Source organism: Silene latifolia, chromosome 1, assembly GCF_048544455.1.
Source record: "Silene latifolia isolate original U9 population chromosome 1, ASM4854445v1, whole genome shotgun sequence".
In the NCBI taxonomy this organism is placed as follows: domain Eukaryota; kingdom Viridiplantae; phylum Streptophyta; class Magnoliopsida; order Caryophyllales; family Caryophyllaceae; genus Silene; species Silene latifolia.
The window spans coordinates 25,457,992-25,469,147 of record NC_133526.1 but is presented as its reverse complement, the minus strand read 5'-3'; the positions used below and the strand labels follow the sequence as shown (position 1 = coordinate 25,469,147).

The window sequence follows — 11,156 nt, the reverse complement described above, 5'->3', positions numbered from 1 at the left end:
TGAAAATTAATTTATATGTTTCTGAATTCATGTGGTCCTAATACTATTGTTGACATCATGTGGGAAGGCAGCTATCTACTATACTGTTTGACGTAATAATAACAAAAATAATATACTCGCCTATCTACTTCAAAGGCAAGATTGATAAAGGCTATTATTTGGTTGGCAAGTCAATCACTACTATATACGTATGATTGTTGGTAGACCATCCTAATCGGTGGCCTATTGTATTCTGTTCGATTGTGAACTACCAAGTATTTTTATTTCTGTAGGTCTTAAGTCTTAATCGAGAATTTGTGATTTAGTTATTTAAAACGTTTTAGAGTTTATTTATTTGGTTTCCACCCTTCAGCCTAATTCAAATTAGTCGGATGGAAAGGAATGTTAAATTGACTAAATTCCGCACTTTTTAATTTAATTTAATTTAACACATATTCCCTCCATTCAACTCCACACTAGAGGTGATCATGGGCCGGCCAATGCGGGCTTGGGCCGGGCCTTTTTAACAAAAGCGGCCCATTTGTGTGGGTCGGGCCGGGTTGGGTCAAATGCGTGGGCTTATTTAGCAAGCCCAAATCCGGCCCTTATGGGCTAATGCGGACTTATGGGCCTAAATGGGCTTTTTCGGACCCTAAAATTTACGACTTACCTTAGGAAATAATTAGTGTAATGCCTTTAGTTACAACTTTTAAAATATACATAGTGTATAAAATTGTACAAAATATGATGAAATGCATATGAATTGCTCACTAAAATAAAATAAAGACAAACATCGCCACCTCAGAATGCTTAATAATGCATTGGTATATATGATTTATGTTATGTATACTTTGTTTTATAAATCTAAAAAAATATACTTGAGTTTGTAAAGAGTTGGGTATAACTTTTACGCTACTTTAATATGTTTTATTAGAAAAAATATTCATTATTAATAAATATGGGCCGGGCCGGGCCAAAATTTGGGCCAAATACTTGGCCCAAACCCGGCCCCAAAATATTTTGGGCCTTTTTAGGCCGGCCCATGGGCTTTTTTGGGCCAAAACTAAAGGCCCAAGCCCTTCAAAAAAGCGGGTCGGGCCGGATAGGGCCAATGAGCTTGGACCATTTGATCAGCTCTACTCCACACTATACATTTGCTTTAATATGATATCTTTAATTAAACAAAATCATTTAATTCTTGGATTAATTGTAGTTAAGCTATTAATACTCGTACTAGTCAACTATGTAGCCAAGTCACAATCGTAACTCATCACCATCTCCCCACATAATTCATGCCTTGATGGCCACATCATTGATGCTTTCTGTTTTGGGTCCACTTTTTTTGTTGAGTAGGTTGGCAATGCAATTAGTTTATCACAAATTTTCATCTGTGACGGGCATATCCGTCGTAAGCTTGCGACGGGTCAAGTATTACCTATGTCGGGGTATTACCCACATGAGTATTAGTTGACCCGTCACAAACTTGTGACGAATATCTCCGTCACCAGAGAGAATTGCTGTTAGTTTATAGTCTATTCTCATGTTCAATTATTCCCTCATAATCTGAGTGTTGGTTCCTCTTTCCATTTCCATGCTAGTCGGGTGTTGGTTCCTCTTTCATTTTTTGGTAAGTTTTGTGAGGTTCAAATTCAATTCCATGTGGGGTAGGGTGTTTTGTGTGGTCCAAATTCATTTCCTTAATTTTGATGTCAAAAGAAAGGGAACCAACACTCAGACTAGGAGGGAGTAGTTTCTTTTAAAACGAATTTATCCATCTTAACATTAAAACAAGTCAAATAACATTTTACTTACATCGTAAAAGTTTTTTTAATTATATCTAAACAACATGCTTTTATCTTATTTATGTTATACACCCCTGTCTAAGACAAGAATTTGTATCTCATCTTTCGCACTAAGAGTCTAAGAACATTTACTTGTTTACACTTTCTATCTATGTTTATTTTCTTTTAATAGTCTAGATTTTATTACTGGACAATCTAGCTGCTAGTCTTATCCCAAAAAGAAGAAGTTTGAGAAATGAAGATGAAAATCTAAACTCGAAGAAAAGGGGGCAGAAGTTAGCATCCAATATCTTTCCGACTGCAACTTTATGTTTAGCTCAAAGGTTCTTTTAAGCTGCTGAAACTTTCTAAACTAAACCGAACTGAACTTTAATCAAATTCATACAATATGACCTTAATTGAATTAAAAGTGAAAAACAATAATGAATGAAAGAAGTAAACCAAATTAAGAAAACTAAACTCAGGGATTTCCATCACATTAAGTCGCTAACCATGTTACGATGGTGCCATAAAAGCTTGCCATAGAAAATACCACACAATTCGCTGCGGTCTCTACAAGCCAAGAAGAGGTTGATCCCCAAACTGCTTAGAAGTTAGAAGCTCATAGCAGTACATCTATTGATTGATATGATGCAAAAGATCAAATAGTAAGACCAAAGAATATGGTCACTTCCCACTAACTAATTCCTTTTTAGTTCGTTTTGCCTAAAAAGAATTATTCATTTATATCTCATATATGTCCTCAGAGACGATGAGGACGAAATAAATTAGATGTACAATTTGTCTCGAGCTCTCGACTGGTCACTGTGATCCCAATAGCCGAGATGGGTAAACCACGAGCTCCAGGAGAACCTCGAAAAAACAGAAAAAAAAAAATTGATATACAGCATGATCACTTAACTTCTTTTATCGATATTTAACCTGTCTTAAGCTTCTTGATCGCATGATCTGACTCATTAATGATGCTTCCGACTCTACCGCGTAGCACAGATGTATCGTTGGAGGGAGTCTCTGCACTCTGTATTCAGCAAAATCATGTAATAACTCTTAAATTTGAGTATGATTGTGGAACATATAATTCTTTTGACAGGAAATATTTTTTAAGAAATTCAAGAATGTAACGATCAAAATGGGGTTCGCGATGAATTTTAGTGTATGAGACAAAAACGCATGTACAAACAAATCATATCCTGGCCCATTTTAAAATTGCTTGAACGGTTGAACCCCACATTGATAAACAAACAAAAAATCTCAACTCCGAGAGGTAATTCGGGTAGGGTACCTTTAGTATCGAGTCGGGTGTGCATTGTCTATTGTCAGCGCGCTTTCCTACGTCAACTTGAACTGCGATGCTAGCTTGTGACAAATCTACCCCAGAGTTTTGGAGAGCACATGTTAGAGTGTTCAATAACCTGTTTGAAATTCATCAACGCAATCAGCGGACAAAAAAAAAATCCCATATTTAGCTTAATCCGAGCATGTTCAATTTCATCCAATAGAGAGCATTAAGAGGAGATATGAACACAAACATGTAACTATTTGTAGCCAAATTCAATCGGCATAATACATGTATGAGAGTTTGTGGGTTTGGTGATGAGTCTGTTACTTAGTGGTTTAAATTCAGGTTGATTGCTTTGATGTTTACTAGCAGTTTTGAACTGTTGCACTGAATGACTGAATCAATGGGGTTCTTAAACTCATTCATTCTGTTTTACAAGGAAAAAAGGCTGCCTGAATATGAAATGTAAATAAATGGCCAAGACAGATTATAAAGGAAAACACAAACAAAAAGAGTATAACTAACCCTTGAGAGTATACGGTAGAGATGTTAATGGAGCCGCCATCAAGAGCTAGCTCTCGATCTTTCAATTTAACACCGGTAGCAGAAGGTGGACACTCAGAAGTCCTACATTGCCATAACTCTAACTGCGGTGTCTTGGCGAGAGGTTGTGCTATTGTAAAGCTACTGCTAAGAGGAGTATAGATATTTGCCTGTAGTGTGGAAGAAATTGGTCCTGCTTTTGTTGCTGATACAGATTGTGCGTTCGTTGTCTTAAAATCGATTGAATTAATCATATTATGTCCTATTTGTGTCTGATCATTCCAAGGAATGTTTAATGGAACAGCTGATGTTTTCTCGTCAAGCTTCACCCCGGCCAACAATACAGGGTTGGTTACACCGTTTGCCTCTAGAGGTTGTGTTACTGCACCATTTGGCCTGTGGTTGTCATTCTGCCACAAATAAATGAAAATTTGTTCAACATAGTTTTCGGTCTATGAATATCCTGAATCTGAAGGAAACACTGAAAGAAGTATGAGCATCGTGTCGCTCAATAGTAAACCATCAAGCTAAGTGTCCATGGCAGGAGCACAGATTTTCGTAACAAAATCTTAAAAGACTTTCCGAAATTTACCCTCGGATTCAACCTGGCGGATTCGCTGTTCAATCCAGAATGTGGTCCTTCATATCGATTAACTTTTTCCTGTAAATACTGAATGTATTCAATTACCTGCATAAATGCCGAAATGGAAGTGAGCAGATGACAAGTGAAGTATTTTCACATATTTAATGGAAGATGGTAATGTGTCAAACCTCTAACAGGAAAGACGCCTTGTCTCTCTTCTGGTCACTGTCGGGAATAAGTTCTCGCAACATTTGAAATCTGCAAAGGTAAAGTTTGTTTATTCCTATGTGATCAAAATTCACAGGCTAACAAATTAGGAAAATCACAAATCCACTGCTAGTGATGCTAATCCACTGGATTTCTTTCAGGTTTAACATTATAGCCCCCGTATTTCCACTACTGATCCTTTACAGGGGTAACAAAACAGTAAGTGTGTTTTGTAAACTCCAAAACAAATCCAGTGGAGTAGGGATTCTCCCTGTGTAGCAATTTTATTCACATAAAAGAGCTATTTTTACTCTTGCGATCATAATTCTTGGGCTCGTTTCATACTGTCAATTTGCTGTATAATACCTAGGACATGAATAATGCTACAATAGTACAACCTCCACAAGGCTCTATGTGAAAGCGCACTTCATAAGTTCATATATATCATCATAACAAAATAAATTATATATAGATGAAATGATTCTTTGGAAACAAGCAGAACCACTTTTTTTCGTGGCCCTAGGTGTCGTGAAAATCACTTCAACAATTTGAACTAAATTGAGGAAATTAGATTGCAGTATACCTGCAAACTTATCACTAATATATTCTAAAAAATTTGTGCAAACAAGATCATATTGTTGTGCTTCAAGTTCATGTATCCAGGTCTGTTAATCTCGCGATGCATAATGATCAGATGTGTAAAAAGTAGAAACCCATTTCTTCGTTATGTTAAATATATGACTTATGATGGTGCAATATAAACTTGCCTATCATTTATTTTGCATCTTCTGCGCTGTTCCGTTGCAGAATGTTTAGATCTTGGAGTGTTAGCCTTCTGATCACTGTTATTTCTATCAACTTTCACTTCCAATCTCCCTGTAAAATGTACACTACAAATACTTAAAACCTCTTATATAAATGTGTAACATGAACATGCTGAGTAAAAGATGAATCATTCAGCAAGAAGACAAGTACAAAAACAAAATCAATAAGATATTTCTTCTCCGTAAATAAAAATAATACAGTAAACAGACTCCGGTAACAACAAGAGAAGGGCAGCCAACCTTTCTGACAGGTACTGGGTTCCTTTTTTATACTTACATCTTCTTCATCCTCTTCCTCCATGGAATAAGACTGCTTTGCAGATTTCAACATCTCCACGAAGCTTTGATTCTTATGTGCAGCTACCCTATCGTATGTAATGAGCTTGTTAGATGGACAATTCAAAACATTGATGTTTGACGAGGGAGCGACGGTGAAGGATAAGTGACTAACTGGGAAGACGTGAGGGGATTGACACTACTGCAACGGCTGAAAGATGACTGGGACGGCCAATCTGAAGGCCATTGCCCAATCTTCGCCGGATCTGTCCCCAAAAGCAAGGAAACATGTCAAAGATGGCCCGCAAAAATACCGAGTTATTTAGGAAAGAGGGGTCTTTGTAGGTTGACAGCTATCTTAAAGAATTGTACCCGAGCGTTTGACACAACTTTGTGTCGGTTGAGCTCTAACATTTAAGATGGTATACTCAGAGTGGATGTATAAATGCACAAGCACACTAGACAGAGTTGAAACATCAGCTTTCGGTTATTATCTACTCTTCAACTGAACCAACCCAGTACACTTGCACCCTCTCCATGCCCAAGGATGAACTCCCAATCCACTATTGATCACCTTACACAACTCTAAAAAGTTTACTTGCATTCCAAACAATTACTAGCAGTTACCATCACCCATAAGATAGACAGTTTAGCGGTATTGAACAATGACTACCAGTCGCCAAATGCAAAATGTATCTATGTGTGATTTCGCTGAATACAATCAGGCGCTTAGTCAACATTCGGCCCCAACAATTTGCTTTGGTTATTCTGTAAACTACTCGTATCATTTTTTAATTGTTCTGTTCATGCATATACGAGTACATTATTAATAAGAGAATTGGAGTTCTTGATATTGCACTTACCTTTTACTAAATTTATATGCCCCAAATTCTCCATTCTTGAATGTCCCTTTTTTGTAGTAGACTCGTCCAACAAGATGAAGCTGCCTCCTGTATAAGAGCTAAAATTTGAATCATTTATATCATTACTGGTCACCGAAACCACTGGCAAGCCGTTCTCCTCTGACTTTGGCACCTTTTGAGTAGTGTAGGGAAGGCAACTTATACTGTATGTTCCAATACCTCCAGGTAGTACATGCTCTACTACACGAGTTGAAGGAGCCGCTGATGGAAGCTTGAGATCTATATCAACAATGTTGTCTTCTTTGGCATCGTTCTTTAGTCCTCCCTCTAGTGGTTGGAGGAAATTACGAGTTCTAAGAAATTCTCCTGTAAATTTGAACATGGAAAAGGAGTATAAGAGTTGCCTGATTACGATAAACTGGACATCACTTTCTTATATGACGAGTATTGATGAACAAGAGTATTCATTCTACATTATAAACAGGAAAACAATCCCTTCCCAGCATATTCACAGAGAAAAATTCGCATATTACTCTAATTTCTCCCAGAAATGCGTCAGACACTGTACCACATCTAGACCCAAACACTGATTGACCAACATAAATTAGCTTAATAGTCAATACATCTGTACAGACAAGGAAACAAATAACTTAGAAAATAATCAAAAAATGTCCTCCGTATTAAGATAAGCATTAAACCATGTTTGTTCAAAAAACGCTCAGTACTACAGACCGCAAGCGCATTTCAGCTAATACAATGTCATGATGTGAAGGTGATAATGCCTGATAGTTAATTTCCTGACAAAAATGATCAACATGTGACTATATGATTAGGATATAAAGCATTGACGTAATAATGTAACCGTATTGTGAAACGCCAAGATCATTAAAGATATACTGTAATATACGCCAGAAGCGGATAAGTGAGGGGAGAGTACTGAGTAGCAGCATTCGATCCCTGAAACTTTGGAACTTTTTTATGTTCTGATTTTTTTTTTTCCTAGTTATTGAATTAATGGTTTTGTCAACACAATTTTCGATCTATGTTTTAACCTCAAACTCCAAATGCATGGATCCATTCCAATTCTAGACTCGTCATTACAAAGCACATTTACGAAAGAAAGCACGTTACAAGTTCTAGTAAATAACAAAAATCCCCGATTCCCCGGTCCCCTCATTTTAAACACCGTTGCCAAAAAATGGAAAAAACATATATGCAAAATGACCAACTATAATGTACAATACTGACTAGCTTGAATGATACGTTATGCTAAAACTTCCGAAACATGGTTGCATACCCCGTACAACATTTTTGGTCCATACTACAGTAACAATGGCTAAGATACAAAACTAAAAATGTGGCAAGGAAATTATTTCAATTCTCTCACTTTCTTTTATCATTCAAAACATCACATTCATATCAAGAGTGTGTTCTATCTCTCTTTGAACCCCACCGCACAGAGGACTTTAGCAAGTGTGGGTTAGATTGACCATTACATCAGTGTTCCCTTAACATCACATGAGACCCACATCTAAGGCCCACGTGCCTTGACCTAATTGGCTAACATGCACCCACCTTTTCTAGTTCTGTAGGATGAGGCATGGGCCTATACTCAGATCCAACATTACCAGATTTGGACTCAAGATTTAGGGTCCCTATATTCCCAAGTTCCAACCAGCCGATTTCTATTTGCATACGTGAAACGCGTAATAACTCACGATCCTCTGCCTCATCATGTCTCGACTTGTACCAATAAAACTTAATTCACCTAAAGTTATTGTGTAACATTGACTTAGCTAGAGGATCTTAGGCCTTAACTATTCCGGGAGGGGACCAGACCTTGCTGATTATTTTTCATTCAACCCCCTTGAGTCGATGATTGAGTCTTAAATATTCACATACAAAGTCAATAGCTACTACATCGGCCCATTGATTGCTTACTCCAAGGTCCGTCACTGGCTAGCTAGCAAGTCACTTAAACTTGTTGTGTAACATCGACTTAGCTAGTAAAATCACTAGCGGTAATACTCACAACTGCACGACTTTATTCTAATCCATTAGCACAAGCATTATTTGTGTGGATCCCTTAACACCAAAAACAAAAACAGGTATCAAAATGACTAGGGGTTGGTACATGAAATGAGAATAAATGGGGTAAAGAATCTTCATTAATGTATTAGCCTCATAATTGACATTCCTGATAAATCACAAAGATATTGAGTTGTTAGAGGAAAAGATAACTTCATACGTAGTATATTTGATGGTCATCACGTGGACCTTTTTTGTAGCCTAATTATTAAAGTCAAGTACGCCGCCCTCCCCAACCTCCTTATAGCTATAATAATTGTTATCTTAAATATACTCTCCGTAATATTCATAATAAAATACTAATAATAAAAAAGTATACGGAGCATATAACGAATTCACGATATCCTAATATTTAAGTCACATGCGTAAAGGGATAAACAACACAACATTACATTACATTAGTTTAAATAGGAGCAAAAAGTTCATAAAGTTCGTAAGAAATGGGTGTAGATATATTTGTTTTTACCGTGAGAAGGCCTTGGATCTTGTGGAAATGATGAATGTGATGACAGAGAGAGGAAATCATGCGTTGCTTTCCTACCTTGAACATATAAAATATATGAAAACATTTATTAAATCCAAGAAATCTAAATTTATTATACTCCCTATATTCAGTTCATTTCTATACGTTTCCTTTTAACATAAAGATCACATCAGAAGAGGAGAATGTAAGAGAACAAATAAAATGCATATAATTAAACGACTTGTACAAATAAGTCACCCTCAATTAAGAAAATCGTAGAGAAATGATTGGGTGAAGTCATGAAGGATGTACAAATGTAATTCCATTCAGATCATTTCGTTACGTTTACTTTTTATATAGATCAAGACCGAAAAGGCATAATAAAAGCGAACAAACAACATGCACACATCAAGCAACTTAAACGTAAATAAATGATCGGACAAAGCCATGGAGGAAGTAATAATTTAAAATGAATTAAGTATAAAGAATACCTTGTGTGACACCGAAGGGACGGGATTGACGAAGCTCCATGAATAAAGCAAAGCTTATTATCAAATCAATAATCTCAAAATGTTGAGATTAAGACGGAAAATCAAATCTAGGTCCTCGGATCCAGTAACAAAAGCATGCAACTAATTATACTAAGCTTAATGTTGCATGAATCAACACTTCGATATGAACTTGAAGTTTATTGGATGATTACTGCTCTCTCCTTAAACCTTATATAATTAGTTCCTCGGCAAATCTTCAATTGAATTCTACAAATGCCAAACAAATCCAGAATTACGCATCAGAAACATGAAAACTCACTCAATTACGCATAATTCAACAGTGAAAACCAGAATCATGCATCGCAAACACGAAAGCTCGCTAGATTACGCATAATACAGTAGAGCAAACCAGAATTGTGCATCGGAAACACCTGAAACCGCTAAATTATGCGTAATTCAGTGGAGAAAACCAGAATTACGCATTGGAGATACCAGAAATCATTAGAGTGCATAATTCTGTAAAGAACACAAGAATTATGCCCCGGAAACACCAGAAATCGCTGAATTAAGCATAATTCAGTAGAGAAAACCAAAATTACACATCGGAAACACTAGAAATCACTGAATTACGCATAATTCAGGAGAGAAAACCAGATTCACGCATCGGAAACAGTAGAAATCACTTGATTATGCATAATTCAGTTGACAGAACTCAAATTACGCACAATTCAGTTCCTAAAAACTTGAATTATGCTCGAATTAAATGTTCGCTTTGATCAAGCATAATTCAGTTGAATAAGAAAGAAATCTATAACAATTCATCAATTTTCATTAAAAACAACAAAAGATCTAACCTTGATTAGCAGAATTATGTCAAGCTTAGCAAAATGGTATATAACACTGAAATGCAAAAAATCAGACGATAAATTCTCCAGAAAATTCGAGAGTTTTTCTCTCTTCGGCGAAAATGGCGTTGCAGCGAGAGTGTTTCTCTCTCTAAATTTAAAGAGAGAAGTTTGGGGAAATAAGAAACTCAAATGATGTGATGTTTTATAGTTGTGTCGCTTCTTCGCTTCTTCTTCTACTTTCTTACCGTCCCAACAGTCTCCGTTATTTTCAACTATACGCCGTTATCTTCACGCCGTTTCGGCCGGGTTAAATTAACGGCGTTTAACGCCTACCACATCCCTACTTCCCCTACTCCCCTTGAGAAGCTATTTATTGGATTCTTCAATTATTTATTTTTAATTTTTTTTAAGTTTTTGTATATCAGCTTTGAGATTGAGGCTCTGAAGTTGTTGTTGTTGTTGGTATATCAGCTTTCGCATGTTTGTGGAACTTTTGGCACGGTTATTTTGAAATTAATTTTCGCTCATTTTTGTTCAGCTATGCTCTATTTAGTTCAGCCTTATTCAGTTCATTTCAGATCATCTCTTTACGAATTAACCTTTTAAAAATGTAAACAATTCTTGTTGTAACTTTAGCGATATCATTTTGTCATTAAATAGTATCACTATTTATTACAAAATGATGATATTTTCTTCAACGTAGTTTCGAACCGAAAAAGTCCATTTAAAATGATAATTTATTTTGTTTAAGATGTCAAGAGGACGAGGACAAGGAGTGGTATTTAGGAACCCGGGGAAGGAGGAGAAGAGATCTAGAGACGACTCCGCAATTGAAACGGATCACAATTCGGAGACGACACGAAAATCCATCTTCTTCTTACCTTATAAATTAGGGTGGTGTGAATGAATA

The 11,156-nt window shown here is 36.4% G+C and overlaps 1 protein-coding gene across 4 annotated transcripts; it reads right to left on the bottom strand.

Moving 5' to 3' along the window:
• Positions 1-2,426: 2,426 nt before the first annotated feature.
• LOC141601687 (transcription factor BIM2-like) lies at positions 2,427-10,588 on the bottom strand. 4 transcript variants are annotated; one of them, XM_074421993.1, is made up of 13 exons: positions 10,253-10,588; positions 9,399-9,665; positions 8,911-8,985; positions 6,576-6,722; positions 6,357-6,443; positions 5,669-5,759; positions 5,458-5,582; positions 5,161-5,269; positions 4,375-4,444; positions 4,196-4,291; positions 3,586-4,013; positions 3,064-3,193; positions 2,427-2,799 (listed from the first exon to the last, which is right to left on the bottom strand). In XM_074421993.1, the coding sequence occupies exons 2-13, from the start codon at positions 9,436-9,438 to the stop codon at positions 2,698-2,700; spliced, it is 1,500 nt and encodes a 499-aa protein (XP_074278094.1). In that variant the 5' UTR covers positions 9,439-9,665; positions 10,253-10,588; the 3' UTR covers positions 2,427-2,697. The 4 variants fall into 4 exon arrangements, with proteins under 4 accessions (XP_074278094.1, XP_074278084.1, XP_074278091.1 ...); XM_074421983.1 differs by having other exon boundaries at positions 6,357-6,722; positions 10,253-10,458; XM_074421990.1 differs by lacking the exons at positions 8,911-8,985; positions 10,253-10,588 and having other exon boundaries at positions 6,357-6,722; positions 9,399-9,543.
• Positions 10,589-11,156: the final 568 nt, after the last annotated feature.